Here is a 26,852-nt window from a genome sequence, read left to right as displayed (position 1 = left end):
CACAGGATATTGGCTTCTTTTATGCAGCCCGAGCGCATCAAATCAAATCTTCGAAGTGTAAATGATTGACAGGTGTCATTTCCCGCCTCCCCGATTTGCTCGTCATTCGGACCAATGACAGGAACCGTTGTCATGGAGAGAAGAAAGAAAAGGTGCTAGCATCACAGGTACTTAACTATTTTAAACCGTCTTTGCTAGCATGAACGAGGTGGATTATCTACTTTCTGAACACACCGCCCGTGTCTGTCTTGAGCAAGACTTCACCCGAAAATCACCAAACTTCAGTGACACCGTGATAAACATGTTTTCCATCCCAGAAAGGCTGTCGACGTGAGCTTCTTTTCAAATAAGGTAGGCTACGCTAGGCCATATCTTATAAACTGTTTATAGCAACGGTCCTGTCTGACCTCTATATGGCAGTTTTTTGCTGCTGTAGTACATTGTTTTATTCGGGCCATATTTGACATGAATAAGTTTTGCTAAGTTGCTATGGTAACTAACACCTGGAGAAGGCCTGTTGGAAGGTAAGTTGAAGCAGTTGGAGTTGTAGGACTATTGTATTCCCATTTGAACCTGTACTGTTTGTGTGAGAGAGAGGTAGAGCTGCACAGGTAAAGGTGTTTTTTTTTTTTGTTTGTTTTTTTTACCAGACTCTTGTTTGTGTATGCGGTGTGTGTAGTTGCTATAGCCTACAGTACAAACAAACCCTTTAGTTTGGTAACAAACAAAAAAAATACACAATACTACTTACATATAGGTATAGGCTAAATTTTAAAAGTCTCCAAAGTTATGGTTGTCAACAGCAAAAGAGGACGAGCAGCTGACGCTTCCCAGTTGTTATGGAAACCACCACCTGTCAAAATAGATAGCATAAGAAGCCTCGCACAATAATGAAAGTAAAAGCCAGCAAAATGACCACCTTACTAAATAAAACAAATTTTAATTAATTAATTAATTTTGACCAACTAAAATCAAGTAGCTAATAACAATAATTGGCACAGTAATGAGCCGAAAGAAATAGATTTTAATCATGATTTTGTTATATTTTGTTAATATAAATGCTAAATAAAGGTAAAAACTTAGTACCTTAAAGAGAAAACCTTAACCCGTAATCTTTTGTTTATGACAAGACTACACAGATACATGTTGTAACATCGTATATGTTGTATAACGTTATCCACCGCTCCATGTATTGATTTTTTGCCGGCTTTGTTGTAAACAAATGCAAATGGTTGAGAGGAGGGTTAGGAAAACAGCGGAAAACTGACCAGACTGAAATCTTTAAATTAATGTGGCATCTCTTGGTTTGTTGACGTTTTTTAAAGGATCTTTTTCCATCATTTACAAAATCTCATGTAAAAGAGAGTCAGACCTGCTCTTGTGTCTGGTGAGAGTGCACGTGAGATAAGTGACATCTGTCTCAATGAGATACAAATTTCAACTGCGCAACAAAAAAAGTAACGACTCTGAGTCTAGCCCCGCCCACAACACTTGACTTCAGGGAGTATGTTTGTTGTGGTTCTCCGTCAGTGGGAAGAGCAACAGTGAGTGGAACACCAGACGTCTTAGTTTTCGCACCAAATAAACAATGTCACCTGAAGAGGAACGACTTCACTACAGCTGGAAATACTGGGAATACTGGGAGTACTGGAAATACAGCAGCGGGTAAATATAGTGTCCCTACAGCTGCACAGGAAACAAGGGCTTCAAGAGGAGGCTGATAAAAGTGAAACTAACTTGGATGAAGAGGACACAGACAGAACATGGCTTCCAGGTCAGTGGAGGAGCTCTCATGTCGTCTCTGCAGTGACACTTTTAAAGATCCAGTCCTCCTGTCATGTAAACACAGCTTCTGTAAAGACTGTCTGTGCAGCTACTGGGCAGGAAGAGAAATTCCTGAGTGTCCAGTCTGTAGCAGAAGGGCTTCAATGATTTACCCCATTAACTTTGCACAGGAAAAAACAGCTGAGCCACTGTGCTGTTTGCACTTTGAGAAACTCAGCTTCTTTTGTGTGGATGATGAACAGCTGCTTTGCAGCATCTGCAGAGATTCAGAAACACACAGCAGCCACAGAATCCAACCTGTTGATGAAGCTGTGCAGGACTATGAGAGAAAACTTCAGGAGCTCCTAAAGCACCTGAGAAAGAAACAGAGACTGATTCATCAAATTAAAGGAAACTGTGATCAAACAGCTGAGCATATTAAAGACCAAGCAGAAAACACAGCTCAAAGGATCAAGGAGGAGTTCAAGAAGCTTCATGCGTTTCTATACGAGGAAGAGGAGGCCAGGATGGCTGCACTGAGGGAGGAGGAGGAGCAGAAGACTGAGAAGATGAACGAGAAGACTGAGACTCTGAGCAGAGACATAATAGCTCTGTCAGACACCATCAGAGCAGCAGAGGAGCAGCTGAGAGCTAAAGACGTCTCACTGCTGCAGAACTACAAGGCTGCAGTGGACAGAGTCCAGCAGCAACATCTGCCTGATGATCCACAGCTGGACTCAGGAGCCCTGATAGATGAGGCCAAACATCTGGGCAACCTGAGGTTCAACATCTGGAACAAGATGAAGAAGATGGTCTCCTACAGTCCTGTGATTCTGGATCCAAACAGTGCTCATCCAGACCTGATCCTGTCTGAAGATCTGACCAGTGTGAGTCGAGGAGAGACGAAGCAGCAGCTTCCTGAAAACCCAGAGAGGTTTGACCACTTATACTCCATCGTGGGCTCTGAGGGCTTCAACTCAGGGTCTCACAGCTGGGACCTGGAGGTCAGAGACAACAAAGCCTTCTCCTTGGGGGTGTTAGCAGAGTCGACCCCAAGGAAAGGAGTCCCATCATCTGAACTGTGGATACTGCAGTTCTGTGATGGTAAATACAGATCACACTCACCTCCAGATTCAGATGCAGGGACTGAGTTGTCAGTGAAGAAGAAGTTCTCGAGGATCAGAGTCCACCTGGATTGGGACGGAGGACAGCTGTCGTTTTCTGATCCTGACACCAACACACACATACACACCTTCTCACACACATTCACCGACAAGATGTTTCCATATATTGCCACCTGGAACGGCGACCTGATAAAGGTTGTGCCATCACAGGTTTCAGTAGCAGTGGAGCATCACAGGTAGATGATGAATCCTTTATACTTTTGCCCTCCAGCAGCTTTTTCCAGAGGTTGAAATCATTACCAATGTCACTTCTTGTGTTTATCATGTCTTATTTTCTAGTGGAGTTAGCATGGTAACAGCTAGCAGCTCCATGGCATCCCAATCTTCCCTGAAGATGTAGCAGTCTTTAGAGGACAAAGTAAAACCACCTGTCTTCAGTGGCCATGAAGATGTACAAATAGCTCATTTAAAACAACACAAGAATGAAGTGGAATAAACTTATATCGTCTCATCAAGTCAATGTAAATATACATCTTACTAATTGCAAACTAATTCAATCTAAAAGTTTAAGTTTTTATTTTTCCATTTGTGAATACTGCACCTTTCTTGATATTGTAGTAACTTCACAATTCACATAAAACTGTTTATTCATGTATTTGTCAATGTCTGTAAGTTTAAAACATTTTTTTCTGTCAAGTATTTAGTTAAGATTCAGCATATTTGTAAACTTTACATCATTATCATGCTCCAACTGTTATTTATTTTCATTCTATAGGGATATATGTGAGTGTGTGTGTAACTTTTGCAACTTTTGAGTTTGAGTTTGAAGTTGTCACTGCATTTCATCAACTATTATTTTTCAACTATTTGTGTAAACAATGATACTGATGTAAAGATTTTTTTTGTGACTTGTCATGTTTCAGTTGTTATGAAATCTTATGAACAAAGTGTATGAGATCATAAATATTCATTCATTTGCTCAAATGTCCCACTATTTCACAAACGTCATCCTTTTAAAATTACTGTATTTAAATTGCTTGTCTGTATGTTGTTTCTTATTTACAAACATAAAAACTTTCATTTCTACCGAGAAACAATACATTATGAATCATATCAATGTTAATAATGATAAGAAAAAAGTCAGGATAAATAAAAATTTATTTTTATAATGTTTTGGTTGAAACATATTTTGTTAGTGTCACAAATGCTAAATAAAGGTCACTTGTGAACATGCACTGATGTTTTGAAGATTTCTTTTTTAATTGCAGACGTATACTGTAATGCTATATTTTGTGATATTATTAAAATCTTTGTATGAAATCTATTTTAGATGAATGTGGCATCTCTTGGTTTGTTTACTTGCTTCTTCGTAAACATCTCTTTCCATCATTTACAACATGGTATGTAAAAGAGAGTCAGACCTGCTCTTGTGTCTGGTGAGTGTGCAAGTGAGATAAGCGACATCTGTCTCAACGAGATACAAATTTCAACTGCGCAACAAAAAAAAGTAACGACTCTGAGTCTAGCCCCGCCCACAACACATGACTTCAGGCAGTATGTTTGTTGTCCGTCAGTGGGAAGACAAACAGCAAGTGGAACAGTAGTGTCTCAGTTTTTGCACCAAATAAACAATGTCACCTGAAGAGGAACGACTTCACTACAGCTGGAAATACTGGGAGTATTGGGAGTACTGGAAATACAGCAGCAGGTAAATATAGTGTCCCTGCAGCTGCACAGGAAACAAGGGCTTCAAGAGGAGGCTGATAAAAGTGAAACTAACTTGGATGAAGAGGACACAAACAGAACATGGCTTCCAGGTCAGTGGAGGAGCTCTCTTGTCGTCTCTGCAGTGACACTTTTAAAGATCCAGTCCTCCTGTCATGTAAACACAGCTTCTGTAAAGACTGTCTGCGCAGCTACTGGGCAGGAAGAGAAACTCCTGAGTGTCCAGTCTGTAGGAGAAGGGCTTCAAAGATTTCCCCCATAGACTTTGCACAGGAGGAAACAGGTGAGCCTTTGTGCTGTCTGCACTTTGAGAAACTCAGCTTCTTTTGTCTGGACGATGAACAGCTGCTTTGCAGCATCTGCAGAGATTCAGAAACACACAGCAGCCACAGAATCCAACCGGTTGATGAAGCTATGCAGGACCTTGAGAAAAAACTTCAGGAGCTCTTAAAGCCCCTGAGAAAGAAACAGAGACTGATTCATCAAATTAAAGGAAACTGTGATCAAACAGCTGAGCACATTAAAAAACAAGCAGAAAACACCACTCAAAGGATCAAGGAGGAGTTCAAGAAGCTTCATGAGTTTCTGTACGAGGAAGAGGAGGCCAGGATGGCTGCACTGAGGGAGGAGGAGGAGCAGAAGACTGAGGAGATGAAGGAGAAGACTGAGGCTCTGAGCAGAGACATAACAGCTCTGTCAGACACCATCAGAGCAACAGAGAAGCAGCTGAGAGCTAAAGACGTCTCACTGCTGCAGAACTACAAGGCTGCAGTGGACAGAGTCCAGCAGCAACATCTGCCTGATGATCCACAGCTGGACTCAGGAACCCTGATAGATGAGGCCAAACATCTGGGCAACCTGAGGTTCAACATCTGGAAGAAGATGAAGGAGATGGTCTCCTACAGTCCTGTGATTCTGGATCCAAACAGTGCTCATCCAGTCCTGAACCTGTCTGAAGATCTGACCAGTGTGAGAAGAGGAGAGATGGAGCAGCAGCTTCCTGAAAACCCAGAGAGGTTCGACCGTTTATACTCCATCGTGGGCTCTGAGGGCTTCAACTCAGGGTCTCACAGCTGGGACCTGGAGGTCAAAGACAACGAAGCCTTCTCCTTGGGGGTGTTGGCAGAGTCGACCTCAAGGAAAGGAGTCCCATCATCTGGACTGTGGATACTGCAGTTCTGTGATGGTAAATACAGATCACACTCACCTTCAGATTCAGACGCAGGGACTGAGTTGTCAGTGAAGAAGAAGTTCTTGACGATCAGAGTCGACCTGGACTGGGATGGAGGACAGCTGTCGTTTTCTGATCCTGACACCAACACACACATACACACCTTCTCACACACATTCACCGACAAGATGTTTCCATATATTTCCACCTGGAACGGCGATCTGATAAAGGTTGTACCATCACAGGTTTCAGTAGCAGTGGAGTAACACAGGTAGATGATGAATCCTAATACTTTTCCCTCCAGCAGCTGTTTCCAGAGGTTAAAATCATTACCAATGTTACTTCTTGTGTTTATCATGTCTTTTCTTCTACTGGAGTTAGCATGCTAACAGCAAACAGGTGTATCCAATCTACCCGGAAGATGTAGCAGTCTGTAGAGGGCAAAGTAAAACCACCTGTCTTCAGTGGCCATTAAAATGTACAAATTGCTCCTTTAAAACAACACAGGAATGAAGTGGAATTAACTTATCCTCTCACCAAGTCAATGTGTAAAACGTGTTTATAAGTGTAAAACTAATTGTGTATGAATTTGATATGCATAATGTTTATAAACTTTACATCATTATTATCATGCTACAACTTATGTTTATTTTTATTCTACAGGGATAGATGTGTGTGTAAAAGTCAACCTCAAAAAAGAATAATTCATTGCACAAAAAAATTAGCTATGAAACTTCAGATTTTTCTATTTCAAAGCAGAAGAAGGGATCCGGTCGTTTTGGCTAACTTCCTGTCAGCGAATGGAGTTAGCAGTCCCCGCCCTCGTCCCTACGTCACCACATTTAGAGCACTGGAAAAGAGAGTAACGACACCACCATTGACTCCCTTGGTAAGGGTTTTGCGCCCTGTAACGCCGCATTATGTAATAATGACGCATTATGTAATAATGTAATAAATCTTCACGTCATTATGTAATAACGCCGCATTTTGTAATAATCTGCCGCATTTTGTAATAAAAATCTTGAACGCAATATGTAATAAACTTCGCCGCATTTTGTAATAAGTTGTTACATTTTGCATCACTTATTACATATTGCGGGTGTTACACTTTTTTATGAAAAAAATGTAATAATTTGGTGCATTATGTAATAAACCACCAAAATGGATGTCTTAATTAGAAAAAACATTAACAATAATACACGCTGCTCCTCCGCCCCGCTGAGCAGAGCGGTCTCCTCCGACAGCGGGTCCCACGCGGATGGTAACCGCTCCGCGTCTCTCCCTCCCCCCTTGCCCACCGACAATAATACGCCCGGGTCATGTTCGTCTGTGGAGGGATGACATGGACCACGGTCCGACTGGAGCTCCAGGCCGGGTCCAGCTCTGCTCCAGCAGCGGCAGGGGCGGCTGGGATCACCGCCCCCGGAGCCGCAGCTGGGGCGAGCTGGGGGGGATCGAGCTGTGGGATTTCATCGGGCTGATGATGCTGGAAGTGATTTTGCCTCTGATTTTCACCAGATTTAACATTTTATCAAAATTTGCCCAGCTGATCCATTTAAATTACTGAAAAATTATCATCATCTGCAAGCAGCAGCTGTAAAACGAGAACCAGTCCCAGAAGCTCCAGGCCCGGAGAACCAGAGAGGGGGCCCTGCCAGAGCGCTCCCCAAGAATGGTGCATCGCCGCCCGGGTAAAATACGTGAGGGAGAGGGCTGGATGATTTGACGCTTTTTTCAAAACTCCGATCTAAAATATCAGATTATAGCCTACCACTTTCCCTTGGTCGATTGAGGTCCAGTAAAAAGTATGATGGTCTTTTAACTCTCCTCTAGCCATGTGTGTATTATGATGTCATGTTTTTACACAGAGTCACGTGACCACACGTTTTTTGTCACAAAAAACTGTATGGTAGGACATGGCCATATAAAATGAAAAAAAAAATGCTCCAGCAAACTATAAGTAAACAAATCAATCAATGTTGGCCCTGTTCAAAGGCAGACATGTGACTGTTCTCATAATAGTTGGAGGAAATAATAATAATTATTTTTATTTTTATTTTATTGCAGTTTTTCAACATTTTTATTAAGGATATTAGCGGTCCCTCGCCAAAACAGGCCATGAAAGGGATACATTATAAAAAAATATTGATGAAATTTACACATCATTCATTAGAAGACAACTAACCCTATGCACGAAAAAAATAATAATTGTAATATCTATTTTTACTAGCAGAGGAAGAAGTGACAGCTGTCTGATAAAGTTTGTGTTATGTTGTTGTATAGTTACGTTGGGTCGGACGCTACAATATCAATAAAAACATGTGCTTAACATAGACGTCGGACGCGAAATAGCCGCCGAGCGGAGCCAGTTTCCTTTAACAGATTGTGCCAGATGCGCCAGAGCGCGCACCTCTGTGCCAGGCTCGTGCTCTGCAGCGATTTGTTTATTCATCTTAACAGAGCGCGAGTGAGATTTAACACACACATTCACACAGGCGACACACACATACGGGCTACACATGATACACATACCCACACACACACACATCTGAGGGGCCGAGGCGCCTGCCGAGCGGCAAGGAGAAAAGCGCATCTGGTGGCGTGCCCCTCAGCACCCAGGTTGAGCACCCTGCTCAACCTGGTCAGTGGGATAGATAGATAGATAGTTAGATTTGACCGTCCTACTGGTTTTAGAAATTAATTCATATTTATGATTCATGCATGCTGGTATGCTTAAAGTCAGTGTTATTCTGATGGTCCTAATGTCTTTTTTTTCTAATTAAGGCATCCATTTTGGTGGTTTATTACATAATGCACCAAATTATTACATTTTTTTCATAAAAAAGTGTAACACCCGCAATATGTAATAAGTGATGTAAAATGTAACAACTTATTACAAAATGCGGCAAAGTTTATTACATATTGCGTTCAAGATTTTTATTACAAAATGCGGCAGATTATTACAAAATGCGGCGTTATTACATAATGACGTGAAGATTTATTACATTATTACATAATGCGTCATTATTACATATTGTGGCGTTACACGCCCCGAGTGGCAGGATATGGGTATCGCAAAAGCGCCCAGAAAACTCATTCACTCCAATGTATGTGTGTTGCCCACTTGCTTATAAATTGATGAAAACGGCCATGTTTTTGTTTTTAGGTGTCTTGGTCATATCAAATTGCACTTATAATTTGTTTATTACAAAATGTAGATTGAAACATTAATGTAGACAACTGTTTTTCTTTTGTTTTTTTTTACTCGCCTATGTGTTAATGTTTATCTGTAAAGGATCCTCAATGATGCTATTAACGTGGGTGATCTATAAATGTCCTTAGATTATTGAAAATACCACACTTGCTCATTCACCAACAATGCAGAGATGTCAGTTCTTGGGTGCTTTTGCAATACCCATATTCCGCCATCAGGAGGCGCTTCCATTGAACCAATGCATGTCGTTACTCTCTTTTCCAGTGCTCTAACCACATTTACGCGCATCCCTTGGCTGCACACACAGAGAGGGCCGCCCCTTTATGCCGTTCTCTCTCCTCATTGGATAAAGGTTGTAGGATACAAGGAAAGTTTTCTCCTCGGCTTACAGCAGAGCAGAGTGACTGACAGACCCGTGTTTCGGACCAAACACTCTATAGTGATTGCTGTCGGAAGATATAACTATTTAAGACTTATTTTAACGCAAACATTCTGCTTACTTCTGCTTTAACTTCATCATAGACAAAGAAAGTTTAAAGTTGTCTCTGCATTTCATCAACTACGATTATTTTTCAACTGTTTGTGCAAACAATGAGACTCTCAATGAGACTCACAATGAGATTTTTTTGTGACTTATGTTGCAGTTGTTTTGAAAATGTATGGAGAATGTATATGAGATCATAAATATTCATTCATGTGCTCAGATGTCCCACTATTTCACAAACGTAATCCTTTAAAAACAACTGTATTTAATTTGCTTGTTTGTATTGAATACCAAATTAGTGTTTCTTATTTACAAACATAAAATCGATAATTTCTACCGATAAACAATACATTATGAATCATATCAATGTTGATATTGACAAGAAAAAAAGTCAGGATAAATACAAATGTATTTTTATAATGTTTTGTGTCACAAATGCTCAATAAAGGTCACTTGTGAACATGCACTGATGTTTTGAAGATCTTTTTTATTGTAGTTCTTTTATATTATATTTTGTGATATTTTCCCACAAACTTTGTATGAAATCTTATTTAGATTAATGTGACATTTCATGGTTTGTTTACTGGTTTATTTGTAAGTATATTTTATTTTTTCCATAATTTACAATAGCCTATGTCATATAAAAGAGAGTCAGACCTGCTCTTGTGTCTTGTGAGAGTGCATGTGAGATAAATGACACCTGTCTCAATGAATTACATATAGTTTAATAGTTAAAACTGAACCAAAGTAAGAAAAGATAAAGTCTGGTCACTAGTTGGTGCAGTGGACTCCTTTGTCTGTCTCAAATTTTAACTGCGCAACAAAAACAGGAACAACTCTGAGTCTAGCCCCACCCACAACAAAGAACTTCAGGAAACAAGTTTGTTGATGTTATCCGTCAGTGGGAAGAGGAACAGCAGGCGCCTCAGTTTTCACTCCTAATCAACAATTTCACCTGAAGGGAACGACAAGCTGGAAATACTGGGAATACTGGAAATACAGCAGTGGGTAAATATACTAACAGCTGCACACTTTAGGAGGGGGCTGGTAAAAGTGAAACTAACCTGGACGAAGAGGACACAGACAGAACATGGCTTCCAGGTCAGTGGAGGAGCTCTCTTGTCGTCTCTGCAGTGACACTTTTAAAGATCCAGTCCTCCTGTCATGTAAGCACAGCTTCTGTAAAGACTGTCTGCGCAGCTACTGGGCAGGAAGAGAAACTCCTGAGTGTCCAGTCTGTAGCAGAAGGGCTTCAATGGTTTTCCCTCCTCACTTCTCACAGGAGGAAACAGGTGAGCCTCTGTGCTGTTTGCACTTTGAGAAACTCAACTTCTTCTGTCTGGACGATGAACAGCTGCTGTGCAGCATCTGCAGAGATTCAGAAACACACAGCAGCCACAGAATCCAACCTGTTGATGAAGCTGTGCAGGATTATGAGAGAAAACTTCAGGAGCTCCTAAAGCCCCTGAGAAAGAAACGGACACTGATTCATCAAATTAAAGGAAACTGTGATCAAACAGCTGATCACATTAAAAAACAAGCAGAAAACACAGTTCAAAGGATCAAGGAGGAGTTCAAGAAGCTTCATGAGTTTCTGTACGAGGAAGAGGAGGCCAGGATGGCTGCACTGAGGGAGGAGGAGGAGCAGAAGACTGAGAAGATGAAGGAGAAGACTGAGGCTCTGAGTAGAGACATAACAGCTCTGTCAGACACCATCAGAGCAACAGAGAAGCAGCTGAGAGCTAAAGACGTCTCACTGCTGCAGAACTACAAGGCTGCAGTGGACAGAGTCCAGCAGCAACATCTGCCTGATGATCCACAGCTGGACTCAGGAACCCTGATAGATGAGGCCAAACATCTGGGCAACCTGAGGTTCAACATCTGGAAGAAGATGAAGGAGATGGTCTCCTACAGTCCTGTGATTCTGGATCCAAACAGTGCTCATCCAGACCTGATCCTGTCTGAAGATCTGACCAGTGTGAGACAAGGGAAGACGAAGCAGCAGCTTCCTGAAAACCCAGAGAGGATCGACCACTTCATCGCCATCGTGGGCTCTGAGGGCTTCAACTCAGGGTCTCACAGCTGGGACCTGGAGGTTGGAGACAACGAAGCCTTCTCCTTGGGGGTGTTGGCAGAGTCGACCTCAAGGAAAGGAGTCCCATCATCTGGTCTGTGGATACTGCAGTTCTGTGATGGTAAATACAGATCACACTCACCTCCAGATTCAGACGCAGGAACTGAATTGTCAGTGAAGAAGAAGTTCTCCACGATCAGAGTCGACCTGGACTGGGACGGAGGACAGCTGTCGTTTTCTGATCCTGACACCAACACACACATACACACCTTCTCACACACATTCACCGACAAGATGTTTCCATACATTTCCACCTGGAACGGCGATCTGATAAAGGTTGTATCATCACAGGTTTCAGTAGCAGTGGAGTAACACAGGTAGATGATGAATCCTAATACTTTTCCCTCCAGCAGCTGTTTCCAGAGGTTGAAATCATTACCAATGTTACTTCTTGTGTTTATCATGTCTTTTCTTCTACTGGAGTTAGCATGCAAACAGCAAACAGGTGTATCCAATCTACCCGGAAGATGTAGCAGTCTGTAGAGGGCAAAGTAAAACCACCTGTCTTCAGTGGCCATTAAAATGTACAAATTGCTCCTTTAAAACAACACAGGAATGAAGTGGAATTAACTTATATCCTCTCACCAAGTCAATGTGTAAAACGTGTTTATAAGTGTAAAACTAATTATGTATGAATTTGATGTGCATAATGTTTATAAACTTTACATCATTATTATCATGCTACAACTTATGTTTATTTTTATTCTACAGGGATAGATGTGTGTGTCTAAAAGTCAACCTCAAAAAAGAATAATTGATTACACAAAAAAATTAGCTATGAAACTTCAGATTTTTCTATTTCAAAGCAGAAGTAAGCGATCCGGTCGTTTTGGCTAACTTCCTGTCAGCGAATGGAGTTAGCAGTCCCTGCCCTTGTCCCTCCATCACCACATGCACGTGCATCCCTTGGCTGCACACTCAGAGAGGACCGCCCCTTTATGCCGTTCTCTCTCCTCATTGGATAAAGGTTGTAGGATACAAGGAAAGTTTTCTCCTCGGCTTACAGCAGAGCAGAGTGACTGACAGACCCGTGTTTCGGACCAAACACTCTATATAAGTGATTGCTGTCGGAAGATATAACTATTTAAGACTTATATTAACGCAAACATTCTGCTTACTTCTGCTTTAACTTCATCATAGACAAAGAAAGTTTAAAGTTGTCTCTGCATTTCATCAACTACGATTATTTTTCAACTGTTTGTGCAAACAATGAGACTCTCAATGAGACTCACAATGAGATTTTTTTGTGACTTATGTTGCAGTTGTTTTGAAAATGTATGGAGAATGTATATGAGATCATAAATATTCATTCATGTGCTCAGATGTCCCACTATTTCACAAACGTAATCCTTTAAAAACAACTGTATTTAATTTGCTTGTTTGTATTGAATACCAAATTAGTGTTTCTTATTTACAAACATAAAATCGATAATTTCTACCGATAAACAATACATTATGAATCATATCAATGTTGATATTGACAAGAAAAAAAGTCAGGATAAATACAAATGTATTTTTATAATGTTTTGTGTCACAAATGCTCAATAAAGGTCACTTGTGAACATGCATTGATGTTTGGACAATTTTTTTTAATTGTAGTTCTATTATATTATATTTTGTGATATTTTCCACAAACTTTATTAAATCTTATTTAGATTAATGTGACATTTCATGGTTTGTTTACTGGTTTATATTTAATTTTTCCGTAATTTACAATATGTCATATAAATGAGAGTCAGACCTGCTCTTGTGTCTTGTGAGAGTACATGTGAGATAAATGACACCTGTCTCAATGAATTACATATAGTTTAATAGTTAAAACTGAACCAAAGTAAGAAAAGATAAAGTCTGGTCACTAGTTGGTACAGTGGACTCCTTTGTCTGTCTCAAATTTTAACTGCGCAACAAAAACAGGAACAACTCTGAGTCTAGCCCCGCCCACAATAAAAAACTTCAGGAAACAAGTTTGTTGATGTTATCCGTCAGTGGGAAGAGGAACAGCGAGTGAACAGCAGGCGCCTCAGTTTTCACTCCTAATAAACAATTTCACCTGAAGGGAACGACTACACTACAGCTGGAAATACTGGGAATACTGGAAATACAGCAGTGGGTAAATATACTAACAGCTGCACACTTTTGGAGGGGGCTGGTAAAAGTGAAACTAACCTGGACGAAGAGGACACAGACAGAACATGGCTTCCAGGTCAGTGGAGGAGCTCTCCTGTCGTCTCTGCAGTGACACTTTTAAAAATCCAGTCCTCCTGTCATGTAAGCACAGCTTCTGTAAAGTTTGTCTGCGCAGCTACTGGGCAGGAAGAGAAACTCCTGAGTGTCCAGTCTGTAGCAGAAGGGCTTCAATGGTTTTCCCCGTTGACTTTGCACAGGAGAAAACAGCTGAGCCACTGTGCTGTCTGCACTTTGAGAAACTCAGCTTCTTTTGTGTGGATGATGAACAGCCGCTGTGCAACATCTGCAGAGATTCAGAAACACACAGCAGCCACAGAATCCAACCTGTTGATGAAGCTGTGCAGGACCTTGAGAAAAAACTTCAGGAGCTCTTAAAGCCCCTGAGAAAGAAACGGACACTGATTCATCAAATTAAAGGAAACTGTGATGAAACAGCTGAGCACATTAAAGAACAAGCAATAAACACAGCTGAAAGGATCAAGGAGGAGTTTAAGAAGCTTCATGAGTTTCTGTACGAGGAAGAGGAGGCCAGGATGGCTGCACTGAGGGAGGAGGAGGAGCAGAAGACTGAGAAGATGAAGGAGAAGATTGAGGCTCTGAGTAGAGACATAACAGCTCTGTCAGACACCATCAGAGCAACAGAGAAGCAGCTGAAAGCTAAAGACGTCTCACTGCTGCAGAACTACAAGGCTGCAGTGGACAGAGTCCAGCAGCAACATCTGCCTGATGATCCACAGCTGGACTCAGGAACCCTGATAGATGAGGCCAAACATCTGGGCAACCTGAGGTTCAACATCTGGAAGAAGATGAAGGAGATGGTCTCCTACAGTCCTGTGATTCTGGATTCAAACAGTGCTCATCCAGACCTGAACCTGTCTGAAGATCTGACCAGTGTGAGTCGAGGAGAGATGGAGCAGCAGCTTCCTGAAAACCCAGAGAGGTTCGACCGTTTATACTCCATCGTGGGCTCTGAGGGCTTCAACTCAGGGTCTCACAGCTGGGACCTGGAGGTCGGAGACAACGAAGCCTTCACCATGGGGGTGTTAGCAGAGTCGACCCCAAGGAAAGGAGTCCCATCATCTGAACTGTGGATCCTGTTGTTCTGTGATGGTGTATACATATCACACTCCCCTTCAGATTCAGACGCAGGGACTGAGTTGTCAGTGAAAGAGAAGTTTTCGAGGATCAGAGTCGACCTGGACTGGGACGGAGGACGTCTTTCGTTTTCTGATCCTGACAGCAACACACACATACACACCTTCTCACACACATTCACCGACAAGATGTTTCCATATATTAGCACCTGGAGCAGCGACCTGATCAAGATTGTACCATCACAGGTGTCAGTAGCAGTGGAGTAACACAGTTAGATGTTTTAGATGAGATCAGGTTCACGAGCCACTGATTTGTTTTCAGCCACGTTCACTGATTCTTTTGGAAACAAACTGTTGATACAAAACACACTTGTTGGGGTTATCCCAACTATAAGAAAATGTATTTAAGATTTATTATGATGCCTCACAAAGGGGGCACCATTTATGTTGTGCTCTAGCACAACTAAAGAGAAAGTGTAATTATGTCTCGCACGGGGAAACCATTTAATGTTGTGCTCTAACACAACTTATAGGTAATTTATTAAGATTATTTAGATGCCTCACAATGGAAGCACCATTTATGTTGGGGTTATACCAACTATAAGTAAAGTTATTATTAAGAGGGTTATTGGCTATCAAATTAGTAAAATATCAATACCAAAATATTAATAATTACTATAAAAATTATTAATGGGATTTAATTTTATTAAATCCACCTCGGGGCACCAGACAGCCAATGTACCAAAGTCAGTCTCATAAGGGTGTGCTAACTATTAATATAGAACCTTGTTTAATGATTAAATTAATAATTATAAACAAATTAACATTATCAATAGCTGCAAAGTTGAAGGATTTAGAAGTTCTACTGCGTAGAGGTTGGCATACTCACTATTGTACAACATTAACAGACAAGTAAAGTTTCAAGGAAGTTTATTGGACACATCTAGAAAACGGAATAACAAAACATGGAACTAAGACAAGCTACATACACTATGTATACGTGTGTGTGTGTGTGTGTTGGTGTGTGTGTGTGTGTGTTGGTGAGAGTGTGACTAAGTGTGAATGACCATGTGTCTGTGAGGTGTGAAGTGTGACCTCAGACAATGGAAAAGATGGAGGATGGTTGCCTTGTCCTGAGACAAAGGGGGTTACAACCAAATGGCCTCCAAGATGGCCTCTAAGACCAACCACATGTGATGTGGGGGAGGTGAACAAAGGTGTGTCCTTTGTTCAACGCTCAAGTTGCATGTTAAACATAGGTTCACTAAATATGAGACTATAGCTGACAACGACAAAGCAACAACAACAAAGCTCAAGTATTTTAACTGATTTCAATCAATACATACATTGGCATGGTTGAAGTACTCTATGCTTATTCAAGGTGCAAGGTAATCCTCCTAACTAGGCCCAGTTACGTTACCAAGTCACATGAAGGTGAGAAGATCCGGTGCTGGTGGGGATTCCTGCGGTTGCAGGGTTTTGCCGGTCCTGTTGCGGTTTGTCAAGTCCAGTGATTGTGTCTTTGTCCAGTGAACTACAGCCGTCCTGGCTGAGTAGTTTGAGTTCCGTTGAGGAGAGTCCTTCTCCTTGCAGAGTTGGTTGCTTTGTTTTGTGGCTCCGTAGCTCAACTAGCAGAGCTTGCGTCGTGTTAGCTGGTTCCTTTTCTTTAATCCGTTGGTAGGCACTTGCGGCGCTACCAGTGGAGGTATCATTGGAGAGCTGTAGCAGTAGCTCCAGGTGAGGAGCTGAGGGGAGCGGCAGCTCCTGCTGAAGAGCGGGGAAGAGAAGAGGGCGAAGAGAGAGAGAAGAGAAGGGCACTTCTCCTTTTATATGGCCTGTGACCTCACAGGTCCTGGGGCCATACCTGACCAATGGGGGGTCAGTAGTGGAGGTTTCACACCTAGGTGTGAAAAGGTGAAGGACGCTGGGAGGCTGAGTTCAATGGTTTTCCTTTGTCTGGGAGACAAAGAAGCCATGCAGTCTTATACTCCATTTTGACTGGGCTGAGTCCCAACATCCCCCCTTTGGTCTCAGGATCCCACGTGATGTGTGATCCTGTGAGCACCATAGTCCATAGTCCATTCAAAATGATATCTGGGCAGTTCACAAACCAACTGGGCATTTGGTTGCTATCTATCTTGGCTAAGCATAGACAGATTACAGAACACAATCCACATACATACAGAATTAAACATAACACACAACAAATAACATCTTCTAGTTATTCATAAGTGTAAGTGATGCTATGGTGAGAAAGGGTGTGGCACCTGGAATGACATGTCATTATAGGTGTCTAACAGTGAATACAATGCCATTAATAAGATACTGCAGAGGAGTCGATCCAAGATTACTTGCAGAAATCACAGTGATGGCTGAATCAAATCAGAATTTGCTGCTGTTGCTAACAAAACCATGCTGAGCTCTAACTGTAAGGAAATCAAGGAATCCTGCACTAGTACTTGTTTAATTGTCTGTGGTGTGAGGAGGAAGCTCTGGAGCTTTTGTGTCTTTGGTGTTTCCTCACACCTGGCTCAGGGCTGTAACGCTCCTGGTAGCTGGAGACAGAGAGGCATTCAGAAGAACTGTCACTATCTGAAAGGTGCTGACCATGTTTTACACTGTGGTCAGAGATGATGGGGCTATCATCTGATTGCTCATAGTTTTGGGCCACAATTTGAGCATAAGGCTTCCTACAGCTTCTACCGTGTGAATGCCTATCTCTATGCAGCTGGTGGACACGGCGGTTGCGCTCAGTGTCTGGACGTGGCCGACTGTCACCCCCCTTTGGCGTGTTGCGAGGGAGACGTCTTGAGCTTGCAGGTCTGTGTGACACATGGGTGTTTGAGCTGCTGGGCTCAGTTGTTTTCCCCTGTGTCTTGAAAGAGACTAGAGTTTCCCAGGTCACATATGTCATCTTCCGAACTTCATGCATTGAGAGCTCACCCTTCCTTGTCATGAGTGCAACCTGCATGTATATTGAGGGGTGAAGATTTTTCACAAACATAGACTTAAAAAGGGGGCTTTCCTCCATGCCTGGTGCATTCTTTCCTTGAAAATATGCATGTCTGAAACGTTTGTAAAAGTTTCTGGGGTGCTCAAGACGGGAGTGTTTAATTTGAGAAGCTGCAACTATTCCTGAGACCTCATCAACAGGGGAAGAAAACTCATCTAACAGTGCTTGACAAAGATCATGGTAGTTGTCTCTGACTCTGGGAGGAAGTGACTGCATGAACTTGTGAACAGCTTTTGAGCTGGTTTTCCACACAAGTTTGACTTTCTCCCTGTGGGTAGCGCTTGGTAAGTCAACTAGGCTGTGGTCTAGTTCACTGAGGTAATCATCAATGTTATGATTACCATTGTCAGGATCAAAGAATTGTAAGTCCTTAGCTAGGAACTCAAGCACTTCAAGGCGGGGATACTGGGTGGTCCTGTCAGATGAAGGCGAGACTAAGCTATCCTGGACATCTACCGCCTGTGCTCTGGGTCTTACAGGTGGGAAGACAGGGACTGAACACCTGTCATCACTCTCCTGGTGTTGCAGGGAAGAGGATGAACAGTCCTGAAATGCTCTAGTCCCCCCTTTGGAGGGCTGAGCACGGGTGAAAGCATAGTTACCTGGTTGAGAATGAGGTGCAGTATATACACTAGATGATACGCTACATGTCTCCTCACTATCTACGTGAGAAAGATGGGAAGCCAGGTGGCTGTTACCTCTGCACCTTAGTGGAGGTTGGGGAGCTGACTTAGTTCCCAAGGACTTCAGGTCAGGTGGGAAATGTCCCCATCTGCATGGAGAAGGAGTTAACCTTTCTCCATGGGAGGAGTGTGAATCAGAGTAACCTGAATCACTTTGTCTGAAAGACTGTGGAGAGTCAGAGCGTTCTGACCTAAGTTTAAACCACTCCTCCTTCTGTGAGCAGAGATCTAACTCTGCTGAGTGCAAGCTTTCTAGGTAACGTAAGGCTTTGTGATTTGCTGTCTTCACTTCTTGAAGTAGACTAGCATTTTGCACTCTTAGGGACTCTACCTCTTGTTCCAGAGTTGCTTTGGTAAGAGCTGAAAGACTGGCCTGTCTGTGGCAGATCAGAAGCATGCATCGTAACAACGGGCCCTTGGATGCTCTCTGAGCATCCCATCTGTCATTAAGTAGCAAGTCCAATTCTTTCCTACACTCACTGAGATTCAACTTGTTGATGAGTTCAGAGTAGCCGGGGTTTAGGCTCTGAGCCAGGGCAGACATGAACTGCTCTACAGAGGGGTTCTCCATTGTTACTCTGAGAGGTGAGATTAAGCAAATCTGAGAAACCTATAAAGCAAAGCAAATTGTTTGCAGTGGTGTTGCTTGGCAGACACCTTGTAGTAGTGTAGCTTTGGCTATGCACTACTCCAGTGGTTTCTTACAGTAACTCAAGCTGGGAGTGGCAGCGAGGTACAAAACTTCACAGGGCTGGCAGCACACTGTGGCTCTATCTTCAAGCTCTATTCTTAATCAGGTTGAAATGCATGGCAGTGACAACCAGTACACGCTCTCTAGGTTACACAGGGCCGGCGGCACGCTGTGTCTTAAAGTTAAGGGTAAGGGGAGCACTTAGCTTAACAACCAATTTTGACAGAACAAAGTAGCATTGAATACATGGTATTCAAATGCGGGACAGGAATTCTTAAAGTTCCTACAGAGAAGACTCAACTGGAAAGACTAGCAACAGTCGCAAATTCTTGATGCAGCACAATGGGCTTAATTCTCATGGAGTTTTCGCAAAACTCAGGAATAAATCAAAATTCAGCACAATTCACTTTCTGCATGTAAAGTCAGACGTCTACTCGTGTAGCAGACTAGCTCTGTTTTATGTGAACTTTTTGTTAGTTCAGTTTTGGATTTCACTTTCAGTAATGTCCAAAATTTTGCTCAAAATTAATATTGTACAAATGTGAATAAATGCCAACAGTACACAGCCTCGGACGGGGCACCATTTATGTTGGGGTTATCCCAACTATAAGAAAATGTATTTAAGATTTATTATGATGCCTCACAAAGGGGGCACCATTTATGTTGTGCTCTAGCACAACTAAAGAGAAAGTGTAATTATGTCTCGCACGGGGAAACCATTTAATGTTGTGCTCTAACACAACTTATAGGTAATTTATTAAGATTATTTAGATGCCTCACAATGGAAGCACCATTTATGTTGGGGTTATACCAACTATAAGTAAAGTTATTATTAAGAGGGTTATTGGCTATCAAATTAGTAAAATATCAATACCAAAATATTAATAATTACTATAAAAATTATTAATGGGATTTAATTTTATTAAATCCACCTCGGGGCACCAGACAGCCAATGTACCAAAGTCAGTCTCATAAGGGTGTGCTAACTATTAATATAGAACCTTGTTTAATGATTAAATTAATAATTATAAACAAATTAACATTATCAATAGCTGCAAAGTTGAAGGATTTAGAAGTTCTACTGCGTAGAGGTTGGCATACTCACTATTGTACAACATTAACAGACAAGTAAAGTTTCAAGGAAGTTTATTGGACACATCTAGAAAACGGAATAACAAAACATGGAACTAAGACAAGCTACATACACTATGTATACGTGTGTGTGTGTGTGTGTTGGTGTGTGTGTGTGTGTGTGTTGGTGAGAGTGTGACTAAGTGTGAATGACCATGTGTCTGTGAGGTGTGAAGTGTGACCTCAGACAATGGAAAAGATGGAGGATGGTTGCCTTGTCCTGAGACAAAGGGGGTTACAACCAAATGGCCTCCAAGATGGCCTCTAAGACCAACCACATGTGATGTGGGGGAGGTGAACAAAGGTGTGTCCTTTGTTCAACGCTCAAGTTGCATGTTAAACATAGGTTCACTAAATATGAGACTATAGCTGACAACGACAAAGCAACAACAACAAAGCTCAAGTATTTTAACTGATTTCAATCAATACATACATTGGCATGGTTGAAGTACTCTATGCTTATTCAAGGTGCAAGGTAATCCTCCTAACTAGGCCCAGTTACGTTACCAAGTCACATGAAGGTGAGAAGATCCGGTGCTGGTGGGGATTCCTGCGGTTGCAGGGTTTTGCCGGTCCTGTTGCGGTTTGTCAAGTCCAGTGATTGTGTCTTTGTCCAGTGAACTACAGCCGTCCTGGCTGAGTAGTTTGAGTTCCGTTGAGGAGAGTCCTTCTCCTTGCAGAGTTGGTTGCTTTGTTTTGTGGCTCCGTAGCTCAACTAGCAGAGCTTGCGTCGTGTTAGCTGGTTCCTTTTCTTTAATCCGTTGGTAGGCACTTGCGGCGCTACCAGTGGAGGTATCATTGGAGAGCTGTAGCAGTAGCTCCAGGTGAGGAGCTGAGGGGAGCGGCAGCTCCTGCTGAAGAGCGGGGAAGAGAAGAGGGCGAAGAGAGAGAGAAGAGAAGGGCACTTCTCCTTTTATATGGCCTGTGACCTCACAGGTCCTGGGGCCATACCTGACCAATGGGGGGTCAGTAGTGGAGGTTTCACACCTAGGTGTGAAAAGGTGAAGGACGCTGGGAGGCTGAGTTCAATGGTTTTCCTTTGTCTGGGAGACAAAGAAGCCATGCAGTCTTATACTCCATTTTGACTGGGCTGAGTCCCAACACACTGATAACAGAGGGAGTGAAAAACCTAAACAATGACCCATTGCTAAAATGTAGCTTTATGGGAAATATATTATAGTATAGTTATAGTATAGTATATATTCATAAATATACATGTCCATTGTTATGATGTTAAATTGAACTTTTTTTATTTATTGCGCTAAAATTTTAATTTAATGTTAGTTTTCTATTAACAGTTCACTACTGATATTTATACATTTTGTATTTCAATTACTGTAATTACTGCATGATTCCCCTAAAAATGGTGAATAGCACTTTAATTAAAAATATTTGCTTTACATCGTTATTATCGTGGCACAATTGCACAGCCAAGATTTATTTTTCATTTTACTTTTGTTTTCCCTATTTTTCAGATTTTTATCTTTTGAGAGGAAAAAACTGCCTATATATTATTTTTGATCTCAATGCTTTGCATTTCATGAACAAATGTGACTCATATTATTATTATTATTAACTGCTTGTTGAAACATTTAAACTTTAAGACTGAAATTCAAGGGGACCTTCTCTGTTACTTATACTGTTACTTGTTGTGTTTCCGTTCCTGCTCAATATTTAATAAACTACAGTATGATATCACAAACATATTTCTTCTTTTTTGTCATTCATTTTATATGTTTAAATTAATATGGAGTGCATGCAGTTTTAACATAAATCTATTTCTTTCTCATGTTTGTTGCTTGACCACCAGTGCTTTTAAAAAACTGTTTCAAGACAGTTATTAAAACTTTGCAAAGTTAAAATTCATCTTAACATACAGGATATAAATGTAGCATTTAAAAACTTTGTATTTCATCTTTACTCGAATAGATTTCTCCATGAATATAAATGATAACTACAAATAACTCTGGTATTTTTTATTATTTTGGGGTTGAAACATATTTTGTTCATGTCACAAATGCAAAATAAAGGTCACTTGTGAACATGCACTGATGTTTGGACGATTTTTTTTAATGATAAGTCTATAATACTATATATTGTGATATTTTCCACAAACTATTCATTTTATTTTTTACATTAATGTGGCATCTCTTGGTTTGTTTACTTGTTTATTTGTAAGTATCTTTTTCCATCATTTACAATATGTCATGTAAAAGAGAGTCAGACCTGCTCTTATGTCTTAGTGCATGTGAGGTAAATGACACCAGTCTTAATGAGTTATGTATTTTATAGTTATATGGTTTCATAACTAAAACTGAACTAAAGTAAGAAAAAGTAAAGTAGTGGTACTCTCAGATTTCAACTGCACAGTAAAGTCCAGCCCCGCCCACAACAAAAATCTTCAGGAAACAAGTCTATTGATGTTATCTGTTAGTGGGACGAGGAACAGCAGACGTCTTTGTTCACTTGTTTTTACACCAAACGAACAATTTCACCTGGAGAGGAACGACTACACAAGAGCTGGGAATACTGGGAATACTTTGAATACAGCTGCGGGTTTATATACTGTACCTACAGCTGCACAGAAAACAAAGACTTTGGGTGGAGAGCATGGCTTCGGGATCAGAAGAGGAGCTCCCTTGTCGTCTCTGCAGTGATACTTTAAAAGATCCAGTCCTCCTGCCATGTAAACACAGCTTCTGTAAAGACTGTCTGCGCAGCTACAGGGCAGGAAGAAAAACTCCTAAGTGTCCAGCCTGTAGGAGAAGGTCCTCATTAGGGCGTTTACCTCCTCACCTCTGTCTGCACTCTGAGAAACACAACTTCTTCTGTGTGGATGATGAACAGCTGCTTTGCAGCTTCTGCAAGGATTCAGAAACACACAGCAGCCACAGAATCCAACCTGTTGATGAAGCTGTGCAGGACCATGCGAGAAAACTTCAGGAGCTCTTGAAGCCCCTGAGAAAGACACTGATACTGATTCATGAAAAAAAAGGAAAGTGTGATGAAAGAGCTGAGCACATTAGAGACCAAGCAGACAACACAGCTCAAAGGATCAAGGAGGAGTTCAAGAAGCTTCATGAGTTTCTGTACGAGGAAGAGGAGGCCAGGATGGCTGCACTGAGGGCGGAGGAGGAGCAGAAGATTGAGGAGATGAAGGAGAAGACTGAGGCTCTGAGCAGAGACATAACAGCTCTGTCAGACACCATCAGAGCAACAGAGAAGCAGCTGAGAGCTAAAGACGTCTCACTGCTGCAGAACTACAAGGCTGCAGTGGACAGAGTCCAGCAGCAACATCTGCCTGATGATCCACAGCTGGACTCAGGAACCCTGATAGATGAGGCCAAACATCTGGGCAACCTGAGGTTCAACATCTGGAAGAAGATGAAGAAGATGGTCTCCTACAGTCCTGTGATTCTGGATCCAAACAGTGCTCATCCAGACCTGAACCTGTCTGAAGATCTGACCAGTGTGAGACAAGGGAAGACGAAGCAGCAGCTTCCTGAAAGGGGTAAGATGGAAGAGAGGATGGACCAGTTATACTCCATCGTGGGCTCTGAGGGCTTCAACTCAGGGTCTCACAGCTGGGACCTGGAGGTCGGAGACAACGAAGCCTTCTCCTTGGGGGTGTTAGCAGAGTCGACCTCAAGGAAAGGAGTCCCATCATCTGGTCTGTGGAGACTCATGCTCTGTGATGGTGAGTACAAACCACTATCGCCTTCTGACACAGGATCTGAGTTGTCAGTAAAGAAGAAGCCCAGGAGGATCAGAGTCCACCTGGACTGGGACGGAGGATGTCTTTCGTTTTCTGATCCTGACAGCAACACACACATCCACAAATTCTCACACACATTCACCGACAAGATGTTTCCGTATATTAGCACCTGGAGCGGCGACCTGATCAAGGTTGTACCGTCACAGGTGTCAGTAGCAGTGGAGCATCACAGTTAGATGTTTTAGATGAGATCAGGTTCACGAGCCACTGATTTGTTTTCAGCCACGTTCACTGATTCTTTTGGAAACAAACTGTTGATACAAAACACACTGATAACAGAGGGAGTGAAAAACCTAAACAATGATCCATTGCTAAAATGTAGCTTTATGGGAAATGTGTTATATATATATATTCATATAGGCTAAATGTCCTTTGTTATCACATTAATTTGAACTCATTTGTTTATTATCACTTTAAACTTTTAATTTTCTACTAATGATTCACATGACTACAGACTACTGATAATTATATATTTATATTCCATTTCAAGTACTGTAACAACTGCATGATTCCCCTAAAAATGGTGAATATCTCTTTTTTAGCACTTTAGTTAAAAATATTTGTATGCTTTACATCATTATTATCATGGCACAATTGCACAGTCAAGATTTATTTTTCATTTTACTTTTGTGTTCCCTATTTTTCAGATTTTTATCTGTCAAGAGGAAAAAACTGCCTGTATTGTTTTTAATCTCATGCTTTGCATTTCATGAACAAATGTGACTATTATTATTATTGTTAACTGCTTGTTGAAACTTTAAGACTGAAATTCAAGGGGACGTACTCTGTTACTTATACTGTTACTTGTTGTGTTTCCGTTTCTGCTCAATATAATAAACTATGATATCACAAAATATTTCTTCTTATTTGTCATTCATTTTATAGGCTATATTAAGTTGGAGTGAATGCAGTTTTAAGATAAATCTTTTTTTTTTGGCACGGACCTTTTTTTTCCCTCACATGTATGTTGCCACCAGTGCTTTTAAAAAATGTTTCAAGAGAGTTATTAAAACTTTGTGCAAAGTTAAAATTTATCTTAACATATATAAATGTAGCATTTGAAAACTTTCATTTTTACTCGAATAGATTTCTCAATGAATATATGATAACTACAAATTGCTCTGGTATTTTGTGATATTAGCACAAAAATTGTGTTATATGATATGATATTATTCCGCCCTGTCCTGTCACCTGGTTTTTATTTTTATTTTATTTATTTTTTTGTCCTGTCACCTGTTCCTACGTCGCAGTACGTACGGTTGACGTCACCCCGGAAGTGAGAGTGGAGAGCACAGAAGGTGAATCATGGCTCGTAGTTTACTGAGCAGGACCGTCGCTGTGTTTCAGCTCAGCAGGAAAACACCGCTGCTCACCGGGACCCGGTTCTACTCTCAGTCCGAACCGGAGCCGCTGACGGTGAGACACCAAAACAACGGAATAAGGTGCAGCACCGAAACATGTCCGACGTGTGTTAAACCTTTACAATGTAGGCTGCCTGAAGCTACAACTGTGGATTTAGGGGGAGTGTGTAGCTTTTAACAACAACAGTGTGTTATTGCGGTTAATATAATACTTTGTTTCATATTATATTGTCTGAAGATAAATTCGGCATAAATATTAAACATATACCGTACATCGACATTTTTGCAGTGTCGACTGTCAGTGAAGGAAAAGGTGCACAACCACAACCAAAAGTAAACACTCAATATTATGAGATATATTATCAGGTTGTGTGATTTTTTTGTGTGTGACTAAAACATAGATTAAAATGTACTTTTTAAACAGTGTCTGAGCTGCTCAGTTTGTAGTAATTATTCTCATTTTGACCCTGTCCTAAAAGAGGAGCCAGTTCTTGTGCAGTTGCAGTTGCAGTTGCAAACTGTCAATGAAGCTTTTGACTAAACCCATATTACACTGGAATAAGATGAAGCAAGACAATAAATAAAGCACGTGAATGCATAAAGTAAGACAATTACAATAAATCCAACATGTTATTGTCTGTCTTCTCTGTTTTCAGGAGAGTCATCCTGAACAATCCCAAGAAGAGAAATGCTCTGTCTCTGTCCATGCTGGAGTCTCTCAGAGAAAACATCCTGACTGATGTGGACAGTGACGATCTCAGAGTTATTATCATATCAGGTCGGTGTTTTTAATGTGTGTGAGTGTGTGTTAGAGAAGATGTTGTTCTGACCTCTTATTTTTATTATTTTTTTCTTCATCAGCCAAAGGTCCAGTGTTTTCCTCTGGACACGACCTGAAGGAGCTGACGTCGGCTCAGGGCAGAGATTATCACACCAAGGTGTTTCACACCTGTTCTGAGGTGAGTTTGTTGCTTTCTTTCCTCTTCTACCTCTCTCCTCCTCCTCCATCTTTCTTTTCTTTTTTTTTCATTTAGGCTAACAAAGTACCGGTATACAAACAATGTCAGCTGACAAGAAATAATGACAGAGAGCTTCAACAATACATATGTCCATACTTGTCTCAAAGTACAGTACAGTACTATACAGTACTTTGAGTACTGTATATACCTTGTATATACACACACACACACACACACACAAATAAATTTACAAAGTCTCAAGGGAATTAAACAAATATATTTTTATAATGTATATTGTAATGTATGTATGTTCTATAATCTCTATCTATCTCTCTATCTATT

The 26,852-nt window shown here is 41.2% G+C and overlaps 6 protein-coding genes across 7 annotated transcripts in view; all 6 read left to right on the top strand.

The window, feature by feature from the left end:
* Positions 1-1,460: 1,460 nt before the first annotated feature.
* On the top strand, positions 1,461-12,206 carry LOC146962408 (nuclear factor 7, ovary-like). Of its 2 annotated transcripts, none has more exons than XM_085769391.1 (2): positions 1,461-3,174; positions 11,982-12,206. In XM_085769391.1, the coding sequence occupies exon 1, from the start codon at positions 1,764-1,766 to the stop codon at positions 3,126-3,128; it is 1,365 nt and encodes a 454-aa protein (XP_085625517.1). In that variant the 5' UTR covers positions 1,461-1,763; the 3' UTR covers positions 3,129-3,174; positions 11,982-12,206. The 2 variants fall into 2 exon arrangements, with proteins under 2 accessions (XP_085625517.1, XP_085625516.1); XM_085769390.1 differs by lacking the exon at positions 11,982-12,206 and adding an exon at positions 6,104-6,285.
* LOC146962410 (nuclear factor 7, ovary-like) lies at positions 4,478-6,082 on the top strand. Its single transcript, XM_085769394.1, has one exon. The coding sequence runs from the start codon at positions 4,695-4,697 to the stop codon at positions 6,048-6,050; it is 1,356 nt and encodes a 451-aa protein (XP_085625520.1). The 5' UTR covers positions 4,478-4,694; the 3' UTR covers positions 6,051-6,082.
* Positions 10,400-11,987, top strand: LOC146962409 (nuclear factor 7, ovary-like). The gene has a single exon (XM_085769393.1). It carries the CDS (start codon positions 10,573-10,575, stop codon positions 11,926-11,928), a length of 1,356 nt encoding a protein of 451 aa, XP_085625519.1. The 5' UTR covers positions 10,400-10,572; the 3' UTR covers positions 11,929-11,987.
* A 1,342-nt stretch (positions 12,207-13,548) lies between the features above and the next one.
* LOC146962407 (zinc-binding protein A33-like) lies at positions 13,549-15,262 on the top strand. The gene has a single exon (XM_085769047.1). The coding sequence runs from the start codon at positions 13,809-13,811 to the stop codon at positions 15,162-15,164; it is 1,356 nt and encodes a 451-aa protein (XP_085625173.1). The 5' UTR covers positions 13,549-13,808; the 3' UTR covers positions 15,165-15,262.
* Positions 15,263-22,785: 7,523 nt separating this feature from the next.
* Positions 22,786-24,506, top strand: LOC146962406 (nuclear factor 7, ovary-like). The gene has a single exon (XM_085769276.1). It carries the CDS (start codon positions 23,026-23,028, stop codon positions 24,364-24,366), a length of 1,341 nt encoding a protein of 446 aa, XP_085625402.1. The 5' UTR covers positions 22,786-23,025; the 3' UTR covers positions 24,367-24,506.
* A 934-nt stretch (positions 24,507-25,440) lies between these two features.
* Positions 25,441-26,852, top strand: part of echdc3 (enoyl CoA hydratase domain containing 3) — a 3,574-nt gene continuing 2,162 nt past the window's right edge. The window contains exons 1-3 of the mRNA XM_085769325.1: positions 25,441-25,632; positions 26,208-26,329; positions 26,413-26,510. Of these exons, the coding sequence (XP_085625451.1) occupies positions 25,496-25,632; positions 26,208-26,329; positions 26,413-26,510 (357 nt within the window). The 5' untranslated portion in view covers positions 25,441-25,495. The remainder of the gene's footprint in view (positions 25,633-26,207; positions 26,330-26,412; positions 26,511-26,852) is intronic.

This window comes from Trachurus japonicus, chromosome 23, assembly GCF_045865225.1.
Source record: "Trachurus japonicus isolate A0001 chromosome 23, Traja_1.0".
Classification (NCBI taxonomy): domain Eukaryota; kingdom Metazoa; phylum Chordata; class Actinopteri; order Carangiformes; family Carangidae; genus Trachurus; species Trachurus japonicus.
Note: the sequence above shows the minus strand (reverse complement) of the source record. Positions and strands in the feature narration are given on the sequence as shown.